Here is a 27,508-nt window from a genome sequence, read left to right on the forward strand (position 1 = left end):
GGTTAAAAAGATGTGATGATAATCAAACTGCAGCTAAATTTAACACATCAGTTTTATATTGGTCTTTTTAAAGGTGCAAAGGATGGTTAAGTTTTTTTTAAATACCAGACAAACTTCATCAATTTACTGAGATGGAAAAACATTTTTAAATTAAAACATTTACTACATGCTTTTTTTCACAGTTATTGTGCACTGCCTGGTTCAAGTATGCCTATACTAAGCCATACACTCAAGGATATCTCTACACACAACTGCCAACATGTGCCCATTAATTATTCATTGATTGGATAATTTATTCATTAATGACCTTATCGTAGTTGTCTGGTAGAAGGCTGTGGATAAGCCATTCTCAGAGGACACACATCTGTTTTTCCCCCTTCCTTGTTCAGGTTTCATGACAAAAACACAATGAAGATAATGAACAACAACGTTACAACAAGCTGATTTCTAACAGAGTGAAAAGTAGTCCCTTTGATGATTGCCAAAAGTTTCCAACATTTCTGTTACAGTGCTACATGACAGACATTATTACAGTATTTATTTGTTTTCCTGTTTTCAGTCAGTGAGATTGGATAAAAAGTGACAAGTCAAATTTAATTAAACTTCCTGTAGAGTTAAGAGCAGGGAAAAAGCTGAACCCACTGAACTTAGGTGAGATTCCAGATCACTTTTCTTCATCAAGCAGTTTGTCCTTGAGAACTGTCTTCTTCTATCTGAGAGCAGAAAGAAGAAGTCTACTTAATCTTGCAATACTGTATTTTAAACCACAAAGCTTTATCATACATCAAGAAAAAACATACTGTTTTAGAATAATCCGTGGTTACAAGGAGTAGGACCCTCCATTGCTTTGAGCACTTATGAGTACTTATGAGGAGTAGGCAGGAAGTGAAACAGAAGAAATAGAAAATGAAACAAAACTCAGGTGAAAACTCACAACGTGTGGTAATTAGGAACTGAGAATCATTAGTGATCAGGAAATAAACCTTGCAGCATTCACCATAGGATAAGCTTTATAAGATAAGACAGAGGACTCTAACAGCTTAAACTGAAAACTAAAGAATATACTGAGAAAACACTTGAGACAGAAGTTGTTTAAAAAAAGGCTAATAACCACAAATGCAAATGCATGCAAATGCTTAATAATATATTTTTTGGTAAGGTTTGACTTACAATTCTCAGGGATTTAGTAATATCAGATATTATCTAAAGTCTTGTGTGTAAATAGGAGCTATACAGAATTTTCAGAGAGCACTTTTTCCACTTAATTTAATTAATGGAAATCATTGACAATTGTTTCTAAATTCATGCCTTTAATGTAAATAAGAATTGTTAGTGACTGATTCATCACATCTTTCATTTAGGTGTAACTGACAAATTGAAAGAAATGATGTTAAATAAAACATTTCATGATGAACCCCAGTGCAGACTTACTAACTCCAAGACAACAGTCTACTTTTTATGAAATCCCCAAGATTTAATCACCATGTAGTTAAATCATTTTTATGCAACACTAGTTACCACAATCCACTGATCCAGCTTTATTTGCATGCATTTCTCTCTCTCTCCAGAAGAGGCCCTCCCCCTAAATACTAGTGCTGAGTGAAGACTACAGTACACTTCATGATTCTGGAAATCTGGTCTGAAAGAGAATATTTATTTTTCCCAAAGAATTCTATATTTAATTGTAATAATACTGATTTGTACTTTCTTTTGCATGGCCTAAGTTTTCAGTGTTGGCACTTGCTTAGTTTTCCTTGTTTTTTTACAGTACAGAGGACCATTAACATTCAGGAGCTGCAACTGTGTGTCCTACTTTCCACTTAAAACCACTGACATGTTAAATGAGGTAGAAGTTAAAGTAATGTCTCTGTGTTGTCTCAAGACAAACGGGCACACTGACTCACATTGAAGGTTTTTTAAAGCAGCATTTGTATTCAAACGCCTTCAGTGTCCTCTTCCAGAGACCTCATCATCTAACACGGCTAAGTAGGTAAATGTGATTGAATATTGATCCGAGCATTGAAGATTTAGTTTTCATCCATTGTCTGAAAGGACACAAGGAGAGTAAAGTGAGAAAGTCTTTAGGGAGAACCCCTCTGTTGGTCTGGGGACTCATCATTCTCCCTGTTATCTAAAAATATATCCCTGGCATACTTTCCAGAGTTATTCAGACTCCAGAGGGGCAAGAGCACCACATCATGGACATAAAAACATATAACAAGGAAACTGTTGTGTGGTATGTACATATATTTTCATCATTCAAGCTTCTGTGCTTTATAATTTTAATACAGTTTCATGTCAGGGACTGAAAAACATTTAAACAAACTAGAAACAACAGTTGGAGTTTTACATATTTTATTCTCTTTAGGAACAAAGGAAATCATCCTGCTCTCAACTACTAGCTTTGGAGTATCTCCACACACAGCGGAGGCCTCACGTCAGAGTCATTCACTCTTTTTGGGTTTTCTGCACATACACATACATATTTACACACACATACACACACACAACACTTTTCCCCAGCACACAAAAAAAGGCTTTCACACAGGATTATGGTGGCACTGTGGAGATATTATATCATAGCAACACCATGGCAACGCTGCCTACAGGCGAAACAAAATAGAAGCCAAGGCAGCACCATGGCACACCAAGCTTTAATCTGCTATTGCTCCTTTTGGATGGTTTGTGGAAAGTTCACATTTCAGCATATCAATATGATAGGAAGGACCCTGAAGAACTGTAATGGCACAGAGAGCGCTGCTGATATTTACAGTACAGGCTGTATGAGTGTTTAAAACGCAGATACACAGGCACAACCATGCACACACAATAAATTTCAAACATGCTTCCCAGAAGCAGTGAAATGGACACATGTCTCAGACATTGTATAACATTAAAGCAAAAAAAAAAATATGCAGAGACATAATGATCATAACTTCAAAATGGCACCTCATTAATTTGTGTTAGATATTAGATTAACACTGAAATTTGTGACAAGAAACTAAATCACCAGTGAAATCCAAGACAATGTTTTCAAAGCATATTTCTGGACCCAGTCAGTGTGCCCTCTTTATGTGATTCAGATCCCTCATGTGGTCATTTTTGTTTCAAACACGTCCACTTTTCACAACACAGTGCTGATATGTATCCATATTGTACTGATCTCTCTATTTTCCAAGAGAACAGAAGTTTTTTTCTTATTGTTGTATTATCTGCTGAATGTGTTTTAGGTAAATGTAAATAAGTGCAAAAGGAGAAAATATGATATCAGGCATAGTCAGATTTGAATGTGTGAATTTTCACAGATGTACTTTGGTAAAATTACATGATGTTATTTTTTTTTTCATTTAATTCCATATTATTCTGAGATGAAAAAGAAAGGAAATAGTTTCAGTTTTGTGGCGTGTATTTTACTGGCAGGCCACTTTACACTTTAGAAGGATGGAGAAATCTCAGGGTAATAAAATAAATATTATAAAATGTTGTAGCTGTATACAGTTTTTGATTGCATACTATTTAATCAGTTACCATGATGTTAAGGTTTTAGGTAGTTACTCTATTACTCATCATAAGGGACTAAAGTAATATAAAATTTACAGCGTAAATATTAACCAAATATAGCACGCATCTCAGGATCATACCTACTAGTGCTAGCTATATTTTTAAACAAAGTTTTTATTATTATTATTCCCAAGATAATAGATTAAATGCTGAGGATTTGTAGTAATAAATTACAAAAAAAAAAAAAGAAAATCTGCCCACATGACTTTATCCTTACAATAATACACATGCATACAAGCCAATTACATAAAACATGAATAACTATTCAAATAAACATAAATTACTTGTTTAATCTTTTAACTTGTTAGTCCTGGAACTGTTATTCAAAAATGGTTTGAAAATCAATAATTTATGATATAAATAAGTGTCATGTTGATTTAAGACACATGACAAAATGACATATGTTTGCCTTCTGTGTGTGCCAACTCAGTACAGTATGGCTCAGCACTGTGAAAAGACTTTTAAGTCCACTGCCTGGATGAATAACCTTGTGGGTCACTGGTTCTCAAGTCCAAGTCCAAGCTTGACATCTGGGGCTCAGATCTTGGCCTCAGGGCTCGCCTGATCTAAGGGAAGAAAAGAAGAGCGGATCCTCTGGGCTTCATTAACAAGCAAGTGACCAAATGCCTTGTTGTACCATTCTGGAGATCTTCCCCTGGAACAAAAAGGGCAAATAATGTACATCAATGAATACAAAGTTGGGGGAAAACTCAACTATGAAAACCTGACGCCTGTTCACACCTGAGATCCACTCTGGAAATATGCGTGAGTCTGGTCCTTCCTGTCCCACAAGGCTCGAGGAGGTACTGTGACTCCAGCACAACCCCTTTCACAGCACCGATGCGTGGGCTGTCGTCATGTTCGACAGACACACACACCAGCGCGCAGGAGCCTTTACACAAGTCAGTACGCCATGATCTGCAGATCAACACAGAGAAAGGAAGAGTTTATTTAATGTGGTAATGTGTTATCTTCTTATTGTGGCTTCAAGTGACACCAAGTCTGTGAATTGTTCTCTTATTCTTAAAGTAAAGCTACCTTAGTACCACATAGTCACAGTTGGGTTGAGGTGCCATGTTGCAGCAGGAGTAATGGTACACGTCTGTCTGTTTGTCCAGCGTCTCCAGAGTTTTCTCCTCCTGGAGTTCAGCCTGCCACAGTGGACGCTCTCTCAGCAGCCGCTGCAGCAACTCGGTGGGAGTTGCCGACACCTCAACGCACACTCGCCACCGCCTTAGAGGGTTACCATCTCCAACCTTATATACACAGACATGGTAAGAGTTAAATGTATTGTAAATATGCATTATGTAAAAAAAGCATCTTTCTTGTTTATTATTTTTAAGCTTAACTTCTAGCATTAAATGGTCAGGTTTCTGCTTCAACTGGGCTTTCTGTAATGTTGATCTATTGAATTATTTTGGTTTGGTCTCTCCCACCCTTTTAAAAATACCACCATGTTCTAGAAACCCAATGACCTCCCACCTTTTTAAATGCCAGTTCAGCCTGGTCAGAAGATGAGCGGGACACCCAGCCTTTGCTCTTATCTTTGGCCTCTTTCAGCAGGTTCTGGATCAGCCTTTCTAAGTGTGCATGATAGGAACCTTCCTCATCCTCTTCTTCCACGTCCTCATCCACTTCTTCCTCGTGAGCCTTGCAAAGCTCATCCAGCGGGGGCACCATCAGCTCCGCCTCCATGTAAGAGTTACGAGACTGGGTAACCATTTCCTCTGGGATCTGGGTAACAGCGGGGGAAGGTGAGTTGCATCAAAACAAAGTGCAGTTTCACAGCATTGCCAGAATATGCATTAAGGTGGCAAAGAGCATCTTAAGTCATGTTTGTAGTAAGAAGATGTAAAGACAAAAACACTAATTACACTATAAATGACTGGTGGGCAAAGATTCATTAATTTGCAAAAGAAAAACATCTACAGCTATGAAGTAATACCAGATTATTCTCCATGTGAGCCTAATAGGAAGAGGGGGGGTTTTAGTCTATAAAAGTGGCAACTAGACTTTTGTCTCCCTAAGATACATCAGCTACTCTCCTCATTTTCTAGATGTTTCCAGACTGTTTTGGAAAGAAGAGAGGACGCTGGTAAACATGAACCTGTCCCAACTTTTAAAATGTGCTGCTGAAACTGAATCCAAGATAATCTAATATTTTTCATTAAATACACTGAAATAAAAAGCATAACTCCACCTGGACAGAAATAAATGTGACATTGCAGAAGCTTATCCAAATGATGTCATGGTGCATGTGTGTTGTAATCTAAGCTAAAGGCAGTCCAACAAAATATTAGAGTGAGTATTTTTTTTTTTGTTTTTTTTTTTTTGCATGGGCAGTGTAGTAAAATATGTCACTTCCAGCGTTTCATATTTTTCATGATGTAGATAAAATGTAGTTTGTGAAACTTGCAAATCATTGCATTCTCCTTTCATTAACATTTTACACAGCGTCCCAACAGTTTCCGTTATAGTATTGCAGTGAAAACCATATGTGTATATATATAATTGATTTTCCATAAGCTCAGTCAGGCCTGTTTTCAGCATTGTGACAATGTATTTCCCAGCTAAAGTTAAAGCTTATTTATCTTAAGAATGAAAAAGATTGATGAACCCATGAAGCATTTTATTGGACTGTAAAAGAAAAGTGACCACGGGCTCTCAGGCCTGTCCAGTGAAGTTAAAAAATACAATATTTACTGTACCTCTGAGATGTAGTAGAACACAAGTATAAAGTTACATGAAATGGGAAAAACTATAGTGTAAGCACAATGCATTTGCCCAGCGCTTTAGTAGATTTTACAATATTTGATACAAAAGTGGTCAAATGTTTAAACATTCAGTATCTTCTACCCGATCTTTTTGTAGGTTGTTACTGTTATTGTTTCATGTAGCGAACCACACTAAACTAAGATAAAAATACATTGTAATTAAGTCTATTTTTCTCAGACTGACAGCAGCAGTATTTACTGTACTTGCTGACAGCCTCAAGGCAATGATGATGTACAGATTTAGAAATGAGCTCATTCAACACAATTAGAACGTGGTCTTATAACAACACAACAGTGGAAGAAATCTTCAACATAGTTGTCTGTTAATGTCATATTTAAGGATACAGCCATGTTTTATTTCTCAGTGAATAGAAATGCAAAGATTAATCCTGACCTGAAAGAGACGCTGACACTCTGTGATCATGTGTGCCAAACCCTGAGTGGCAGCCAGGTTTTCACTCAGGTCTTTCTGATCAGGACGACCTGTAGTGTACTTTCTCTGGATCGATCTTATGGAACAGAAATGACACAAAACATAGAGAATATACTATAAATTATATGATCACTTACATGGACAAATGATTTTTATCAGCAGTTTCCAAACATGTGACACCACAATGTAAACATAAAAAAGGCAATTTTTCTAGAGGCGATATCACATGATAACAGCTCCAATTAAAAGATTTAAACACAAACACAACACGTCATAGTTATTGTGGCCATTCAGCAAATCAGAAACATTGTTATACATCATTAAACTCAAAGATATCCTCCTTTAAATTAGGAAATATTCACATTAATATGCATTTGATGCATATTTAAAGCATTTAGAACCTAAAAAAAAAGGATAATATGACATTAAATTTAAATAAACTGAATAAAAAAGTGTTGTGTAATTTATTTCAAACTCCAAATGCATCTGCATTGTCAACATATTTTTTATTATAATAATAAGAGTTTTCTATTCAAGCATATCTGTGTTAATCTTTTATACTGTCTGTGTACCTGGGTGACAGCGTTTCATTCTTTAGTATGCTGAGGTGAAAAAGCGATGGTCCCAAACAAACAGCAAGATTCATAGGTGTCATCTGGTTCTCCTCCACCAAGGACGTAACATCACGCAGGAAGTAAAGCAATGTCTGCAGAACCTCCCTGTTTTCATCCGGCATCAGCAAAATGGCGGCTCTAATGGCTTGCAATCTCTGTTCCTTTGGAACATCTAATCGAGACAAAGAAAGAAAACTTGGTAGAAATAAAGGATTTAACACTAACATCAAGTTTAGCAACAGAAAGGAGCTAAAATCCACAAGCTGAACGATTAAAACCATATGCAGTCACATCCTCTAAGGTGACTTACACTGGTAAATGTGCAGGAAGGTTTCGCCCAGCTTGTTTGTCAGCAGAGGCTCAGGCAAGTCCCTGAAGAACTGTTTGACCATATCGGCCACATCGTAAGCTGATTGGTCCTCGTAGCTCACGCAGTCGGGAGACAACTCACACTGCTGCCTCAGAGCCTGAATCCGAGATTTCACTCCAGACTTGCGGAACAATCCCACCTGAAAAAGAGACAACAGGGAAGAAAAGACATAAAGGAGGGATATGGTCATTAGCTGTGCCTTGTGTTTAATCTCAAAAACCCATGAATGTTTGCACAAAGAGAACAAAACGTGGAGATCAAGCCCTGTAAAAGCTGTTTGTTTTCTAACCTGGTCCAGGCAATGTGTTCTGAGGTGGATGAGGGCCTGTTGTAAACACAGAGGGAGTGGAAACCCACAGCGCTGGACATGGACGATAAGGGGAACACCAAACACACTCTTCTCTTTGTAGTCTGGCACCTTCATGCGCTTCATAAACTTAGGCACAGACCTGGCAGCGATAGACAGAAAACAATTAGGGAAGCGTGTGGGAGAAAGAGTGGTCTGTGCTTTTATTATCTTCCTCTTCATGTACATGCTGGTCAACAGGATTTCCCTCTGGGGCATAATAAAAAGACTGGCTGTTGACAACACAGGGGGTGTGCTTGTGTTTGTGGGTCATGGAGACTCATGGTGTGAGAATGAAAATGTGTTTTTGGTCTAATGCATGCGCCTACACAAGCCCATTGATCTTTAGGTGTTTAAAACATGCATGAAGGTGTTGATTGTGCATGTGGTCCTGCTGTTTCACTTCTATTGTTAAGTTGGAGGAGTTTAAAATGAACAAAAACTAAAAAGGCTACTGCAAAGGCCATCACACACACAACACAGTGTGTCCTGCTTTGAAGGCTTTATTAGTATTATTAGTTCAATGAGAACCCAGTAAACAGCTCCCATTTCTGCCCAATGCTACATCTTGTGATTTCCCTGAATTATACTTAATACACAAACAGACTGAGGAACTTTTATGTCAGTGTGTACCCACCATGTCCAGCCATGTTTATTAGACATTGAGTATTTCTCCATGATGGCGGTGAGGCGGAGTAAAGAGAACTTCTGCAGCAGGCTGAGCTGGCCTGCTGATTGGCTACTGATCTGCAGTGAAGATGCTGGCTGGTTGAGATGATCAGAGCCTCTGAAACTGGGCCATCGTAACCTTAGACAGGCAGAAAATACTAATAAACATTGTGTGATAGCGATTTGTTTGATGTAAACATGATATAGTTGATATCAGGTCTTATCATAGCTTGCTTTAAAAAAAATTGTAGGACTGGATGGATATGAAATAAATACATACTTTTTTGTTAAATCAGTAGAACACAGCTGGATGCAGCACCAAACATGAAGGCTTGTAAAACAATTTATTGATTACATTTTTTTTTTTTACAAATAATTACTCAGGTTTGACCTAAAAGCAAAATCAGTAAATAATTTTAAAAGTTATCTTTTTGCCTTAATGACTGTATTAACATCACCATTTGTACATAATGCCTAAAATATGTTATCATTTATTCTCGCTGTTAACTTCTTTTATGAAATTGTTTTTATCATTATTATTATTGTCATTGCCTTAGCCTTAATTCTGTTTGATCATTTTAGTAATAGTTGCTATTCAGTGTATTCTGAACCAATGTTTTCATTAAACATTGCATCTATTGTAAAGTATAGTTACAAAAGTTTAGTACTGTTGACCAAGGAAGCAGAAGACATAAACATGCTTACTACCAATAAAACTTGTATTTTGCCAAAGTAATTTCCCTAATAATGACTGTAACTGTATGAGAGCATTTTTGCATAAATCATCCGCTAATGTCATACTGAGGCTTAAAGAAACAGTGTGAGAGATTATGCAACATTCAGAGCCAAAAGCTGCAAATTGCAATGAAGTAAATATCCTGTGTCTCATCTTCTGCTTCAAGACTATATGGTTCCAAAATGATGAAAACATAGTTATTGCATTTCTCTTAGTGAGTTCTGGTTAGACTTTAGAGTAAATACAGGCGTGTAGAGTGTCAGGTAAGTGCTGTGGCCTCTACCCACTGAATGTTTATTTGAATTCACCAGTGGGTGATGTCATGTGGCTACATCCATCTTTTCTATCAGTCTGTAGTTTTAAACATCACATTTTGGACTGACTTGTCTTTTAGAAAAAAAGGAGACAGTAAAATTATTATTCAAACGGTTGTAAACATTACTCAGGTTTGACTTAAAAACAAAGTCAAAGCCTCATAAAGTAGGAACAGACATAAAGAGATTTGCTCCAAACCACAGTCAGAATATTTCATTACAAAATTCCATGTTTGTGTTCTTCTATTCCTTCACTGTAGCTGAACAAGGAAAGATTTTGGAAGGAAGAGTAAATAGGAGAATTTATACAAAAAAAAAGGCCGACAATGATTTGTTTAATAAAGACAAAGCCTCATTTGTGAGGAATTTGTCAATGGCCAGAAGACGACAAACACAGAGAATTCTAAGATCAAATTATTGACAAATTGTAATTTATATACCAATGTCCAGACTCATTTGTGCCTCATTGATTAAATTTTACTCATATTTAGTTTTCACATCTGGCCTACATGCATATGAAATAATTAGAATAATCCAATTCCAGTGTTGGTTTGTTCAGAACTTCTATTTTTTGTTTTTTGGCTTCACTGTGGTGGTGAAGGCAAGTTCTCAGCTTACTGCAGGGAATGCAGTTATTATAAAAACTATAAAAAATAGGACCCAAGTTGTAATAAACCGTAATTATACTATAAATGCCTGAGCAGCTACTCACCTTGGTCTTGTAAGGGAGGCTCCAACTCCAGAGTCCCGCCTCTCCCTACTGGTCCCTGTTGAATCTGTGTCATTTAAGGAGACCCCATCTCTCTCGCCTTCACTAGGGGTGGTCCTACCCTCCCCCTCTTCCTCTCCATCCCCTGTCTCCCCCTCGGGAAGCACACTACGGCTCCAGTGGTCAACTATCTGCTGTAAGCCACTGACATGCTGGATAATGTCATCCAGGTGAGGAAACAGGTTGTCTTCTTTCTCTAAGTCCAGCAGGTCTCCTGTGCTGGCGTAGAGGTGTGAACCCGGCACATTGTCGTAAACACTCACCCTGCTGCCCCGTGGAGCTCCAGGACAGGGGGGTTTGGATAAAGGTTTTCCGCACCAGGGTTCACCCAGTCCATTCTCAGGAGAAGAAGTTTTGGCATGTGACATGGATCCATTGTTCCTGTCACTAGAGGAAGGTGCCAGGCTTTCTATGGATAGGGCTTTGGGAAAAGTGCCTGGTTTATGGTCTTTGGGGATGTGAATGAGAAGGTTTTCATATGAGTGAAACTGGTTTCTACCAAACTGGCTTTGACCTTCAGTCCTCTTACCCTGAGAAGGCAGCTCCATGTCCTCCAGGTACATGCTGCTTCTCTTGCTGGCAGTGCGGGGTTTTGTACATACAGGCTCCGCTATGCTGGCCGACACAGTTTCATTGTTGGGGTTCACACTCAGTTTGGGCTGGTCTTTGCAGTTTTTGTTGAGAGGGACGGAGGAGACATCAACATGAGCTTGGTTGTGTTTTGAGTTTTGTTCTAATTGGCTGATAGGAGTGCACTGAAGCGTCTGAAGTGCCTGAGGCTCCTCCCCCTGTAAAACCGGCCCACTGATGACCAGCGGCGGCCTGCGATTAGAGCTTTTTCGCCTTGTCGACGGCCCCCAAGTGCGCATTATTTCCATTCTACGCAAAAACTCTTTCGCTTTACTCCGCCCACCTTGCCCATGACGACTGCTCTTGATTGGTAGGGAATTGTAGTGTGGAAGCTCTCTGGGTGGTTGGTAGGAAGCAGAGAGAGATGCCATAGATATAGAGTCAGGCATGGCAGAGGCAGAGTCTTCACTGTGTAGCGAAGAGATTTCTGTGATCTCCTGCTCGCTCAGGTCTGTTAGCACGCTCTCACTGCTTACTGTGCTGCGAAGACCCTCCCCTTGACCTGTTGGGCTGCTCTCATTGGTGCTGTCCAAGAGGAAGTCTTGCAGACGAGACCAGCGTCGACTACTCCACTCAAAAGTCCACCTTTTACTGATAGCCAAAGGGTCATCTTCATCAGAATCATCACTCTGTGGATGGATAAAGGCAATGTAAGGCGAAAAACACACACTTAACCCTTGAATCAAAGTTAGAAGGATTATTCAAATTATTTAAATTGGTAACAACTACAAAACAACTTTTTAAAATTTTTTTGTTAAAGAATACTTCTGCTTATGTACAGTCCAAAACTATTTGGAAAGACTGCATTGAAAAAGCAGACCCCAGAGCAGAAATGCAATAAAAATGAGCACAGAAATTTTGAAAATCCAAGATCACTGAAACTGTAAGTACACCTGAAACTAGCCTGACTGCATCAATGAACATCAGACATTTTTAGCTTTTAACTTTTGGCTGTATCTGTCTCCTCATGCAGAGGAACTGAAAGAAACTGACTGCTAGCTTTCAAGAAGGAAAAATGAATACAGAACGACTGGTGACCCATGAAGAATCAGTAGAAACGCAGTTGAAGCAGTAATCAGGAGTGAGTGATAGTGGCGCTAATCAGAGCTGCAGTGGCCGTCTTCCAAAGATGACGCCACAGACTTGAAGCTTGTGCAGTCTAGTTTAAGATGAACAAGTTCTTCAGCGTTAGCATAGAGTTTTATCAGAAATTAAGAACATTAGAGATTGTGTGGCAGCTCTGACAGCGTGAAGGCCACTGCATAATATCAGCCTCTAACACCATCTGAGAAAAAGCTTGAGTTAATTTCTGCTCACCCCTTGATACAAAACAGCAGAACGAACTTTTCTAAAGAGAAAATGAAGAGAACCGAGTCTGTCATCAAAAACATCAGAAGTATTTAAAAAATGGAAGAAATTAATTTCAGCATTGAATGGTGCACTGGTGTTTGTTGTAATAAGTTCCTACTGTTTTTAATAAAGATGAATTTGAACAGTGTGCACTGATCTTTACATTAGAAATAATGCAGTTATTGTAAGGGGGTATAAATTTGAATTATTTGGCATTTTATTTAATGTTGCCTTCTTAAATCCTATCAGGAAGTTTGAGAAACTCATATATCTGAAAGACTATTGTTCTGTGTTGTTTGATGTTCTGTTGGAAAACAGTGTTATACTAAATAGGGTCTGATTGTTTTTAATCCTTTTAACGCTAAAAAAAATTAAATAAATGAACAAAACAAAACACTTACCTTCTTCTTGGGGTGGCTGACATCCAGTTTCATGGAGGCACACTTGTTCAGAGTATTTAAACGCCTGCAACACACATGCACAGTCACATGCTAAAGTTAAAGCTGCTAACATTAGTTTAATTGTAGTTGTGCATTTGTGTCCTGCACTGTAACACTGCTCACTTTCACTCTATAATCTCACTTTTCACCACCACTTTCCCCGTTTTCCTCCCAAGTCTGATTAGTCACTATCAGACAACCCTCTTCATTTGCTTCTTTAATCTTTTTTCTGACACTATCCTACTTTCTTCTCCCTCTCTATCTCTGACTTGACTGATCCTCGCCCTTGAGGAGTTCATCCCCAACAAAACACCCACCCACAGTCCCTGCTTTCTGTAACTCAGGATGTGAAGAGCAGCTTGTTGAGAGGGTGGCATTTTTTACAAGACTGGCCATAAAAAAAAGAAGGAAAAAAAAAAACCATGTTCTCTGCTTCATTAATGTCATTTAAAAACATTTCAGCCTCTTGCAATACAGTAAGAAATGCTAATTTGTTAAATGTTAACATTTTCGGTTCTATCAGATAAACAAGGGCACCAGGATCGCTTATTCCTGAGTATCAGCCACAACAATGCCAACATGAATCATTGCAAGCAAACAGCCTAAGTGTTTTATAGCTTTTTCGACAGTTCACTGGGGGTCTGATGAGTATTCTCTCACAAAACAGCTGTCAGGACTCACTGATGCTATAATTACCACACCCTTGGAGAGGCAGGCGTTGTTAGCAATGCAAGAATAAGTTCGTGGTGCAGGGAAGGAATACTTCAATGAGAAGGGAACATATGACGTGACAAAGAAAGATCATATGGGTGTACAATACACTGGCATCCCCTGACTCCTTCCCCCATACCCTCACCCATTCACATCCCCCTCTATTTTGGCCCCTGAGGGTCTCGCTCCCCTTTGAATAGGAGATCAGAGCGTGGCAGTGGGGAGGGGAAGTGGCCAGATCAAAGCCTGGGTGTCTGGGATGGAGACATGGATGGGGAGTTCATAAAGAGTTAGGGTCAGACATCTGATGAGAAGTAGTTAGCACTGAGCTACAAGGACCAGTCAGTGTACTAAACATAGCGTTGAATGCGCACTGAGGTGAGTGACAGAGAAACAGTCATGTGTGTGCATTATTGGGTTTGTAAGGCATCCTTACCGACACAGAGGCTCAACTAGATCCCGGTCCAGAAAGTCATGGTCCCTTTTCACTGAGGAAATATCGACTGGAAACTGGGAATCTGTGAGAAAAATGAGAGAACAGGCTTGTTAGTTAATGACTAACAAACAACAGGAAACAACAGTTTTCTCTGCTGGTTAACTGTTAATGAAATCTGTTTAGTATGTCACAGCTGCTGCCAACACATTTAAACACTCGTCATTTGCACACAGGCGTTTTCAACCCCGAGAATAACTTGAATCCCACATAATGCTAAAATGAGTCAAGCATTTTATTTTGGTGATTGTCTGCATGTGGAGGCAGTTTGAAGGCATCATGTGCACCAGATAGTCCCACATCCAGGCATCCACAACATGATATTACTGGATCTCACAACATTTCTCTGAGCAGCAGCGTGTGTTTGTGCTTGTGCTTCTAAAGAAAGACTCTGGGATTTTAAGAGCCTCTTCTTTGATTACTAGGGGCCATTTCCTGTTTGTGCTTCAAGTGTATGAGACCTGATGATCATCACATGAGCAAATGCCTGTAGGTTTGCAAGAAAAGATAGAGAGGAATAAAATAGAGATGCAGGATGGAGAAAATTAAGGAAGAATTAGACAGTATATATATTCATTTAGTTTCTTTTTCTATGGTTCTTCCCTTTGCTTTTCTTTAATAAATCAGTTCTTTTGCATTTTATTCCTGTTGTACTGTTCTGACAACAAGATGGCTAAAAGGAAAGAGATGGGTGAGTCATAGCATGAGGAAAAAAGGTGGGAGAAGAAGGGAGAAGGAGAAGCTATGAGAATCCCAGTGGTGATAACAAGGCCTTTCCCATGACCCCTCCCCCTGGACAGGAACTGAAGCCTGGAAATAGAATGAAGCAGCCCAGAGGACAGGGATGTGGAGATGGAGGGAAGGCAAGAAAAGAGAAAGAAACGTAGATGGAAAAACAAGGCAGAGAGAAAAAAAATAATTGAACACAGAGAATAAACAAAAGGGAGCTGATGGAAGAAAGAGGTTTTTGTGTGAAACACGGCAGCTGTATAAAAGCTGGGTTTTTTTTATGTTACCTTCATAGAGCTGAGCGTATTGTGGAAATCCAGCGGCTCGAAGCCAATCACAAGCTTCTTTAGCTTCAATCTCTGCAGGGCAAAAAAACAGAAGTTTTAATGGAAAGTTTAATGCACACATCCACATTCAGCTTTTTATGTTTGCCTTTAGTAGTTTATTATGAAAACTGAAATTATTAATGAGTTCTTTGATGTTGCCTTGTTCCTGCATCATCGAACCACAAATTTTCTAAGAAAACCACAAGGAAGCAAGTCAAAAACAGAAGTACAGAGCATCCCATTGTGCTTGTGTTTGTTATTCCTAAGCAAGCATTTTTAGCATACAAGGAAGGAACATCTCAGAGATGTATTTTTCCTCTGGGAAATCACTGGAATGATGAGACTGAAAATGCTGGGAATCAGCCAGAAAGGGACATATTATCTTAAGAAAACAGAAACACACTTTAAGATTTTATACTGTACTCACAGATGATATCCACCCATATATGCCGAGAGGCAGATCTCAGTTGTTAATGGGTAAATGTAACAGGCCCTACACATGGAACCACAGCCCATTAGGTGCTGCTGCCAGCACCATGAGACATTTTACGGGCTTTTGTTTAACTACATTTTTCCGCTAGCATATGTATTGCACACGCTGCTAAACTGGCAGCGCTGAAGTCTGTGTGTATACGTTTTTCTTTATGAGCAGACACTTTTTGCAGCTGCTCTTTGTGCTGACAAAGACAATTGAATGAATTGGTGCCAGCAAGCTAAAATAATTGGACATGTATATGCGCACAGAGATTGAAGTGCTAACTTAAATTAGACCTTCTAAAAGCATGAAGTGCAGGATATATCGGAACAAAAGAAATAGTTAAATAAACCATAAACATCCAAACAAAGACGTAAGATAAATACAGTAATGTATGAGCCACTGATCTATTCTCATACCTCTTTAAACGCTCTATTCATTCACTCTCACTTGTCTCACTCACTTGTTTAGAGGTGCTGGCACTGAATAGGAAAGGCACCGCAGAAACACAGAGGACAAAGTTCAGCAGAGTAATAAAAAGCCTCCATCCTCACCATCACAGATGAGAACGCTCAGAGGAAATGACACTGTCACCACAATCCTGCAATTACATCCCTCTTCCAACATTCTTTGCATAACTGCTCTCTCACAATGACATATGAAGCAACATGAGGGCAGACTGTGAAAAATATAGCTTTTGTGTAGTGTTCTGAAAATAGACTGAATAGTCAGAGAGATCCTACTGAGAAGCATTTCACATCAAAACTTACTGGAGGTCCTCATGGTGAAGGGGACGACATGCTCCTATATCTCCTTTGCTCCAGCTGAAGGTTTCTCTTCATCCCGTGGCACAGCCATTTGCTGCTCTGCAGCTTATCCATCAAGTGGCAGCAACTCAGTGCTTTCGTCCTCTCTGCCTCACCAACCCTTGTGTTTACAGCTCTGCCTCTTTCTTCCAGCCGGCCCCACGCAGGTTTTCTCTTCCCTCTAATTTTCTACTCAACCTCTCTCGCATTTCATCTTTGTATTGAATCCACATACAAAATCTTTCTATTTTTACAGCCCGTCTTTCTCTGTCTTATACTAAACTATGCTTCTCTCGTCTCCGTCTTCCTCAGTTTCTAACTGACCACAGTTTCCTTCACTCATGCCATCCTGTTCTTGTTTTCTTTCCTTTATCTTAAACCTCTCTTATCTTTTCCCTTTTCTTCTGTAAAACAAAATTACTCCCGAACACATTTTCCTTCATCATCCTGTCCCTTCTGCATCTTCCACAGAAACCTCCTCATCCTTTTTTTTCCACTCAGCTCCTAAGACAAAGTCCACACCTTCTTCGTCATTACCAGAAATGCCGTCTCCCCATCACATCCATGCAGGAAATGAATAATTTAAGCTGGCGTTCCTATCAGCTAGACCTTCAAGGTCGCAGGCTGACAACTACTGGATGCTAACTTCACATGTCAGCTGAACCCACTGGATGGCTAGCGAGGAGACTTTGACCTCGGCTTCTTTCTGCTGGCTCACCAGAACAATGTGTGGGAGAATCCAGTGTTCACTCACACATACAGTTCATAGCCATTAGTGTGGACATTTAGGACAGCCCAGATGTTGCCCCCAGTGAATCAGAGAATGTGAAAAGGATGGGACAGTCAGACAGCTGGGGGGGGGGGGGGGGCTGAAATGGACAGACCTTGTGGGAAAACCACCGGGAGGAAGGCATACCACATTAGCTGTTTATTTATGTGAGGTTGTAAGATTGGTGCAATCTTTCTAAAGAAATTAGGTTAAAATAAATCAAATCCAAATGGAGAGCAGAAGACACTTAAAGGAAAGGAAGCAGGAAATTCTGACTATCCCCGTGTGCCACAGACCTTAAAAAATGCAGAACACATTAGCGAGTTATGTCGCTGCACGTTACACTGTCCTAGTGAACAAGGACGCTTTCATTTATTTAAGTCTTATACAAACTTGTGGTATCAAGTCCTTAAAATAGTCAACAGATGCACTAATTATTCCTGTTTAGTTAGCAAAAAGTTACAGCATACAAAATGACAAAAATTAAACAAGTTGTTATTTTGAAGCTTGTGTTCATGACTTGCCTTTGAAGTCTTATGCGCCATTGATTTTGGTCTTTTCACTGAATTTGTTGACAGTAACAAAAAAGGCTAGTCTTACCCTTTTATGCTTGTTAAAACTGAGAAGTTGAATACATCACATGTTGATGAGTCACAGCGTACAGTTAACTTTAGGTTTGTTCTGGGCAGTAACAGAGCCACATTAGCAAGATAAGTTGTCATCCACATTTTTTTTGCATAAGATGAACTTTAGATGGAAAACCACTGTAGTTCAAAGCCAGGAAAAAAAAATTGCTTATCTTTTTGCAGTATTTGTGCATATTGTGTAGAAAAACAAGAAGCATAGCTCTTGCCAGTGTGGGAACAAAGCACTGCTATGTATCTGTGCAGAATTTAATCAAGAAATTAATTAATTCACAAACATGGTATAAGTAGACCACAAAACACCACAGTGCATGCAGTCAGTCAGAAATAATCCAAGCTGCCCACCAAGCTTTTTCTCTGATTCATGTCACTACAGTCCTGCTGTGGCAAATATATGACAACAGGCATTAAGCTGCTAGAACCACAGCTGAGAAGGCAGATGGATGGTGTGTGTATGATGGTGTGTGCATTTGGCTGTGTTGATAAATGATTTTGGGCATCCATGTGTGGGACAAAGGGGGCGCAATGTAATTCCTTACATAACAAGGGTGCCAGCAGTGTTACATAATAAACACAATATAAGAACCCCTAATGTCCTCAGCCGTGCTTTAAAATGAAAGTTTGCCTCTCTTCTCTGCTTTTCATTTCCTGCCTTTTATCCACCGCCACAAACCTTGACTCTTTGTCAGCCTTCTTTCTGTGTTATGTCGGCCTACTACTGGGTCTCAAGGACCCTAAAGAGCCTTACATGACATCATTTCCTGCTCTGAATATATCATGCGTCCAGAGCGGCATGTGAGCTAAGAACAGAAGCAGCAGGAAGTTCCTGGGCTGAACATGTCAGTGGGACTCAGCTGGGATAAGTGTTAGACCACTGTGTGCTAATGGACACGAACAGTAACAGAGAGATGAACTTGAAAAGAAAACTGTACATGACTGCTGTTCATTAAGATGAGTCTCTGGTCAAAATCTGAGAGATTTTTAGAGAGATGAGACGGATAAGAGACAGAGAAACTATGAGCATACACTATACATGCTAACAAAGTCTCACACACACCCACACATACACAGGCTGCCTGGAAAAAAAAGCCACATTCCCACATACGCTAAAGTACTTAGTCTTTCATGTTAAAAGGTCAAAAAGTAGTAAAGAAGACAGAGGAGGAGTGATGGGGGTGGAAGGAAGGGAGAGAGGGAGGGACGTTCAAGAGGAATATGTCTGTCTTGTCTTATGTGGTTCATCTGTGATGATGTCCTGCCCGCAGGAATGCAGTGTAAAACAGAATCAGTGCTGGCATTAAATCAGTGCAGGTTCAGGTGCAGAGCCTTCTGTGTTTGGGTGGCTGTGGACTGGAGGGTTCAGACAGACCTAACAGACGCACGAAATGAAAGACATGAAACGACGATTGTAAATTAGCGCTAGGCCAAAACAAATTGTGGCCAATGTCCACAGCCTGGAGTTGAATGAACTAGGACAAGACAAGCAGTCTGGAGGTCATCAAGTTGGGTGTCCGGTGATGATGTTTTTTCTCCAGCAGAGGGTGTTAAAAAAATGTTACAGCAATGCACTGAAATCACATCAAATTATGACATGGCTTCAGGCTACGGTTGCATGAAAGGCTTGGTTTGTATACATCAAAGCTTATCTCCTTTGTCAGTGTGTGATTGGGTGTTTATTGACAACTGTCCTCATAAGGAAACAATCAAGTTGTCAGTTTTGACAGACCAGCGTGCTAAAGCCAAGTAGCAGTAGCAGTACTGTGGTGACGTGTTGACATTCATTCTGACAGACACACCAAACGAGGATTCTTATTTCATTCTAAAAACAAATTATAATTTAGAGGAATATCTGAGTATATGATGGGAGAAACATACAGAATCACATACTAATTTTTAGTATGTCAGCTCTATGTGATTTACTTAATTGTTTCTGAGTTTTTGTTCAGAAAGAGTCACACAAAAGCAACATCTATAGTGAACAGTGTGCTCTGCATGATTGAAATGGAGCTGATAATTAAATGTAATTACAAACATTTAACCATAACTGGGCAGTCAACACTTGCTATTAGCACAGGGATTGTTATAATTTGCCTGAATGCTAATTTACATCTCTTATTCTGTTTCTATCATATATCAGGGTCCATCTAAACCCTGCAGACTTCAGTCAGCAGAGCACTGCAGGCTCTCTCTCTGGACCTGAACTGATTTCATGTCAGTATTGACATAAAACACTGATTTCATGGCTTGTAACAAGAAACACGTAAAGTTCCAACATTCACTATTAACAGAATAATATTAAAAGGTTGAGAAAACAAAGGAAACAACTGCACGGGCATGTTCACATTAGAAAGATGTTGTTAATGGACACAGTTTTTTCTTGCGCTCACAAACTCAAAAACATGTATGAACAAGAGCAGATGCTACTCTTCTTTTTGTTTGATTTAAATTAAAAAGGCTAACATGTGGTGTAATGAACTAAAATCTTAGATTCATTTTAAACTCATGGATGCTGCATCTTTTGGAAATCAGTAACTAACTATTCAACTTATTTTAAGTGCAAAGACTCATAGCACACTTGGGAAGGGTATCAACAGCTGTGAACGACAGGTCTTTGAGCATCACATGCTTGCAGTTCAGATACATTTGACACAATATAAAACAAAGAAGACAGCAAAGATGAGCTTGTAATGTTCATGGACATGTGTCACTTTCATTACTACAAGTATTAGTCTGCTCAGTACCCAAAGTTGAGTGCTAGCAAAACAAGAAGGGATGTCGAACATGGGTACCTTCACCAGCTTTTAAAACACAATGCTGGCATTCAAGTAAAAAAGCTCATATTCTCATTGGTCTTTGCAGTTTTTTCAGTGATAAGCAGAGTTTAATAATGCGCAAATCACTGTTTTCTGTTTTTATCCACATTTAAAATGTCCCAACTATTTTAGAAGCAGAGCTGCATAAACTGCATGTCCATGAATAAATATAAACATCCCTGGATATGACAATAAAGTAATAGATGGTTTGTGATTAGTGTCTGGTTATATCAGATATTATTTTGATTGGGACATTGAGGATGTTCTTTTTATTTTATTTATTTATTTATTTATGTCTGGGGAGTGTGTTTGTGTGTGTAAAGGAGGGTGAGGAGAGAAAAGGGCGTTCTCGTGCAAGAACCAAAGAGCGGAATTAAAAGAAGTCATGCCATCACTATGTACAGGCAGAAACATGCTTTCCCATCTACATTCTTCTCATAACTTTCCTTCACACATGTGTTTATCTCATGGAGCTTAATTCATCATCAACACCAAAAACGAGGCTTGACACATTTCTATTCCATCTTCAAATGGAATGTATGGCATTGAATTTTTATGCAAACTACCTGACACGGACCCCATAAATAGCTTCAGAACACAGCTAAAAGCCCCTGCTTTGTCTGTGTTGTTCTGTCGGATGTTCGGTTTAGTCCTTGGGAAACATGAGTCATGTGACAGGAAGTTAAGGAAGTAAGCATTTGAGTAGGTGGAACACAGACAAAAACAATAACACTTCAGCCCTCTGGGGATTCTTATGACTTCTATCAGATTTATAAAAGACATTTTTGTTGTAGAAGTGACTCAGTTTGGGAGTCTAATACTTGAAATTTGATGTGTACAGAATAAGAAACTCTAAAAAAGTAAAGTTGAGAATCTATGTATAATAGGTATGGTGAACAATGTTGTTTAACAGTTTAAAAAATTGAAAAAAATCCTAAACAGAATCTCACAGAAAGTAGCTGCAATCAGAGGTTTCCTTCAAATGTTGTCAAAGTGAAGTCAAAGCTTCCATTGTTTGGATCCACAGTCAACACACTATATCTCTGAATAGACAGATAAGATGAGGACTTATGTAAGTTCAACCATAAGAGGCTAGAGGCTTTGAAAATCCCATCATTTCCAGCTCCTATCAACTAATCAAAATGTACTAAATGTGTTTATTTTACCCTGGGAGCTCATCCAGCTCATCATGTCAAATTTAAAGCACATGGAAACTGGTTTCATTCTAAAATTCCAGTTTTGCCTCAACTCTCTCTTTATCTACCTTGTGCCAGTCTTCTCAGCAGCTGATGGCGGGCAATGATGCGGGACAGGCGCAGGGCAGAACGCCGTTGAGGGGTGTCTCCCAGTCTCAGGTAGTATTCCTGACCGTCAGGTGTCATGGCTTCCAGACAAGTTCTCTCAGTGCTATATGTACTGGTTGTCACCGCATTGTCACCGTCACTCTCGCAGTCATTGCTGTCATCTTCTGTACTTTGATCCATACTGTCCATACTATTATTAATTTCCATATTCCTTCTGTATGCGAGTTCAGCACTGTCCACACTGCCCTCACTGCAGATAGTGTCAGCACTCTCTACTTTGTACACACCGTCAGCGATGGTCAAGCTCACTGTGAGTTCTCCAGTTTCTATAACACTGGTCACATCCTCCCCTCTGGCAGTTTCTGTTGTAGCTGCACCATCCAGAGGGTCCACGTTGCTGTTCATGGTCTCCTCACTGCCAGCAGAATTTGCCCTGTCTGCACCTTCACAGTGTGCTGATGCAGCCACACTGTCCATATTCACTGCAGCATCCGCAACATCCATGGTGCAATCTACAGCCTCCTTGATGTAAAACTCAGAAACCTCCAAGTCTTCCTCGCTCTCACTCAGTTGACTTGTTATGTGAGCACTCCTTGTGGATTCCTGCCTCTAACATGCTCTCACTGGAAGTTGCCTGCCTGCCACCTCCCTCCAACACACAGTCGAACAAACACACAGGCTTCATCACACCACCTGACTCAGATGACACCCCTTCTTCTCCCCACCCACACTCTGCTCAGCTATGATGGGAGGAAGATAAACTCACAAATTGTTGCTTCCACAAGGATTTTTCTTTAATCATGTGACCAGCAGCCAATGGCCCAAGTGCTCTAGGAAACACTGCCCTGCTTCCTGAAGTTCTGCCAAGGAAACTATTTGGTACATGCCCCAGGCCTATGTGGAAATATGTGCCTGAGAAGGACATATCTGTGATCAGTGGGGATAGGCCTGGAAAAAATATGATCTCAGCAGCCACATCCCAATGTGAAATAAGGAAGGAGCAGAACAATAGAGAATATGTGGGTGTGAGAGTGCGCTGAAGAATGTATGTAGGAGCAAAGGTATTGTTCCTACTGCTGAGTTGGACTGTAATACCATTGATAAATGTACTCCAGATCTATACCATACATTTCAGTGTAGCTGTAAATCTTCAAATCTGTGATTGGATTTGATCACACTGCCCTCTTGAGGAAATTTAGGAGAACACTATCGTAACTTTTTCATGGGGAAACATATTTCTATCTTTAATTGCTTTTCAAGTCAAGATAAACTAACTAAATAAGATAAGCCAAAAAATACTGCACAGGACACAGATTGAACTCTCCTGCTGATTCAGGGCAACAACCGGCTGTCAAAGTAATATTATACTGAGTCAAATAGATGTGTGTAACTGGAGGGACATAGGGAAGGCTGTAGTAAGCAGTCAGTAATATAATATCTGGCATCCCACATAGTTAAAACAGGCAGGGACAGGACAGGAAACTAAACCAGCTAAAACAGAGGTTTTAAAATCACTTATGAGAAATATTGATTTAATATGCTGCCTCAAACATTTGGATAGTAAAAAAAGAACTGTTAAACTTTTAAGACTGTGTTAAATTTATATGATACTGTTACTTAACCAAACTTTGTTTCTTGTGCAGGAGAAAAACAAGAATGAGAAAGAAATAAAACCCCTGAATGTCCATCTATGTTATCTAACAAACATAGACGTATAAACACTCACACCAGAGGAGCTAAAAGCCACAAATCCCACATAGAAAGGGAGACCCCTCCCCCAATAATAATCCAACAATCTGTAGAATTACAACTAAATCCAGGTTCCATTATGCACTTTCAGTTTTCAGACAAACGCACAGTGAAATGGAAACGTGAACACATTAAAATTAACGTCATTCAGTCACTTTAGCACATCACTTTGAAAACAACCATCACAGCTGAAAATGCCACTTTTATGTTGCAACTGCATCTTTAATGATGTTAATCTGGGTTATATTTGGGCTGTGTATGATCATATGTATTTGCACCAAAGTGCTTTTTTTTAATTACACAGTTTACATTCCACTGAATTTGATTTTAACATGTTGGGGCGTCTAAATCAAAATCAACTTATTTTGCATGCACACTGGTCAATGAGATGACCAAGAATAAAGTAAACAGCTTCAAATTTAAACATTTCACTGACCTGGATATTCCATCATCCTGACTGATTCACAGAGTGGAAAATGTTCTGCTGAATCCCAGCATAACTGTACAGCCAAATGTGCACATTTTAAGGATTCCCCATCTCCAAATCTGATCCAAACAGATGTGAATTGTGTGCCTTTGAGCTGATGGGTTAAGCAATGGGTTGAGGGAGGGGTGGTGAAGTTTGGAGGGGGGTTGATTTTTGGGCTCTGGTTTGAGGGGACTGGACGGAGTGAAAAATTAGGGTAAAGATGAATACTGGGGCAGCAGGTGTCCTCTGGTGGACTGTTGTTACACTGCTGTGAATTTAACATTAATGAACTAAATACAAAAATTATAAATCATCTTGATGCAGAAAAAACTTCAACATTGCATCAGAATACTTTTCACTGGTCAGCTCAGGAAAACCGACGGATTGATGTGGTCTGGGGTGATTTGGTTGGTTGTGGGAATGTTAGACGTTTCATTTGTTTAAGTGGCGCACATCTCGATAATCACATTAAATCGAGTAGACAGCTGGTGCTAACTCTCTCATTCTCCACAAGCCTTCCCTCCCATTTCCTCCTCTCCTTCTGTATCTGACGCACAGCTGAGCCAGTCTGCGCATCCAGGCTACTGTAAATACAGAGCAAAACGACGGACACTCCAAACTTGGTGCATTACGCACGTGAGAGTATCCGATCTCCTGCAGTAATGGCTATGAAAACCAAAATAGAGGTTACTGACTGGGCCAGTAATTTTAAAGTCATCCAGCCTCCGAATTAGAAATAAATGAATGAATGACTGGCATCTGAAAGCCCCACTGGACAGTTTTCCACTGCACATGCCTGTGCTGTTTTGAGCACTAAATTTGACAATGACCTTCCCAAAATAATCGAGGAGCGCGTTGCGCACGTCGCTGCAGGCTTATGAGGTTATATGCAGCCGCCTATACACACTGGAGATAAACTTTTGTCCTCGATAGCTTCCTGTTATTAAATGTACAGTGCAGTGAAAGGCTAAACACGAACGTTAGTGAATATAAACTCCACCAGGCAGACTATGTAGCCAGCCTCATGTTTATTTAAAAAAAAGAAAAGAAAATAGATGCTTTGTGGCAGAGGTTGTTTGCTCTTCGTGTTATTACAGCCTGTACAGTATAAACATCTATGTATATATACATGTGTGTATAAAAAACATGCTGCATTCCGCTTATCAGAATAAGTCTCGTTTCCATTTTGGATCTCTGACCTGCGAGTCGTCTCTCCCGGACATTTCTCCACAGTAAATCCCAAGCCTTGGACGTGGAGTCCCGCAGCTGCTCACTGATCGACCGCCGCAGCTGAAGCTTGTTGGCAGACTTTCGCTGGGTTGTCATTGCGGTGCTGCCGGACGCATATTCCCCAGACTAAAAGCAGCCCTCGGACAACCCAAAATTATTTCTCCGTCTCCTTGGTTCCACTGTGAACAGCTCCAGCTGGGACAGCGCGCCCCGGCTACTGCGTCTGGCTGCCGCAATAGTCGTCACCGCTTCACCTGGTATGAGCTACGGCTCCTCTCGCGCTGCGTCACCTTCCTGCACCAGCAGAGGCGGCGGGATAAGGTCTTATTGGCAGGATCCACAAAAGATACACTGATCTAACTGATCCAGCAGTTCTGCCCCTTCTTTGCCCGAGTCCTCCACAGTCGTATGTAGGGCGAAGGTACAGAAATCTTTCAACATAACTTCTGCATGTGAGGCTGTAGCCAGATGTGAGAGGCGGTTTCCCCCTCCCCGAGTGTAAGACTCTCGCTCTCTCTCTGTCACATACACACACATACACACACTCACTCACCAAACCATGTTCTCCACGATGCAAACCCACTCATTCCCCCAAACAAGGATCTCTTTCAATCCCCTTGATACTAGCCTAATAACTCAGTCATACCACACATATATACAGCTCCTAATTCTGTGTTGTGTATCCAGACCAAGCTTCACTTATATTTGCTCCTTCAGTCACGAATCAGACTTTAGTGTGCAGCTACTCACACATGTTGAACTTTATTAATAAATTACTCAAAACCTTGTCTCTAAAAATAGTCAATACCTGAATAATGTTAAAGGACTGGTTCCAAGTGAGGCTGAGCCTCTAAGAAAAATAGATGAGGCGTTAACAATGGGACAAAGTCTAAAAATAGAATACGTGCGTGCAGGGGATGAAATTCATGGCATAATTGTGATATATCAACTTTAATGTGCACAGCACTGAAAAGAGATGAGATTCTGTAATGGAAATATCTGCCTGGTCACTGCACAGTGTTTGTCCTGTTTGAGGAGAGGAATTCTTGCATTTATCAGTGTACAGTTCAAAGCCCGCATCTGAGACGGGGAAGCTTTACACGTCATGGGTAACCTCTTCGCCTACAAAAGCATAGTTATTCTTGAATACCACAGATTTGGAGCAACTATAGGCACATTCACACCAGGATAGTCCAGAACCTTGATTTGATAGGGCGTGGAATTCGGAGAAATTTGGTATGGTTTGCTTTGCACTGCACTTTACTCACAACCAAACCGCCTGGAAATGTCATGCATTTTCAACAACTGCTCACTAGTGGTGATATTCCCCGAAACTGCCAATAAACAAACAAACAAATAAATAAATAAATACATAAATAAAAATTGGGGATCAACCACAACCAAGATCAAAAACGACTCAATCACTGCACGTAAGCAATGAAGCACAACAAGTTTATTCACTCTTGATGTTTCTTATTTACTTAGGTGTTCAAACTTAATACTGTTTTCACCAGAATATGTCCAGTAAGCACAGCAGGAGAGGCAACTAGCTATCCAGCACAATAACATGCTCTACATCACTTCCTCTGTATGCTTCACTGGGTGGTCAGTTTGCTTTCACACTGCAATTAAACTGCACCAACGTTTACTTGCAAGTGAACCAAGACCCCGGTTTTCAAGCAGACAAGAGAAGCAAACTGCTCTGGACCAGAAAGAGCAATGGAAGCGGACCGGGGTTTGTTTAAAGTGGACCAAACAGCACCAGCCTGACAGCACCCTGCCATCCAGACAACCAGCACATTTAGATGCCAAGCTAAATCAAGCTAAGGCTAAAGTTTGGTCTAGCCATTTAATTGGACAATTGTCCTTGTCTGGTATACATTCGTGAAAAAAGTTTATTTCAAGAAAAAGTTGTATATTACCTTTTATGATCTTTTTTTTTTTTGGTCAATATTCAGATTGAGTCTAATATAGCATATACAAA

General features: G+C 39.9%; 1 protein-coding gene across 3 annotated transcripts; it reads right to left on the bottom strand.

The window, feature by feature from the left end:
* Window positions 1–2,344: 2,344 nt before the first annotated feature.
* On the bottom strand, window positions 2,345–25,922 carry stard13a (StAR-related lipid transfer (START) domain containing 13a). Of its 3 annotated transcripts, none has more exons than XM_042008874.1 (14): window positions 25,494–25,922; window positions 15,227–15,298; window positions 14,154–14,235; window positions 12,968–13,031; window positions 10,530–11,845; window positions 8,736–8,906; window positions 8,042–8,201; window positions 7,693–7,891; window positions 7,341–7,554; window positions 6,730–6,844; window positions 5,044–5,295; window positions 4,600–4,817; window positions 4,303–4,479; window positions 2,345–4,216 (listed from the first exon to the last, which is right to left on the bottom strand). In XM_042008874.1, the coding sequence occupies exons 1-14, from the start codon at window positions 25,618–25,620 to the stop codon at window positions 4,099–4,101; spliced, it is 3,285 nt and encodes a 1,094-aa protein (XP_041864808.1). In that variant the 5' UTR covers window positions 25,621–25,922; the 3' UTR covers window positions 2,345–4,098. The 3 variants fall into 3 exon arrangements, with proteins under 3 accessions (XP_041864808.1, XP_041864809.1, XP_041864810.1); XM_042008875.1 differs by lacking the exon at window positions 25,494–25,922 and adding an exon at window positions 22,037–22,677; XM_042008876.1 differs by lacking the exon at window positions 25,494–25,922 and adding an exon at window positions 16,511–17,219.
* Between the last annotated feature and the right edge of the window lie 1,586 nt (window positions 25,923–27,508).

Source organism: Melanotaenia boesemani, chromosome 15, assembly GCF_017639745.1.
Source record: "Melanotaenia boesemani isolate fMelBoe1 chromosome 15, fMelBoe1.pri, whole genome shotgun sequence".
In the NCBI taxonomy this organism is placed as follows: domain Eukaryota; kingdom Metazoa; phylum Chordata; class Actinopteri; order Atheriniformes; family Melanotaeniidae; genus Melanotaenia; species Melanotaenia boesemani.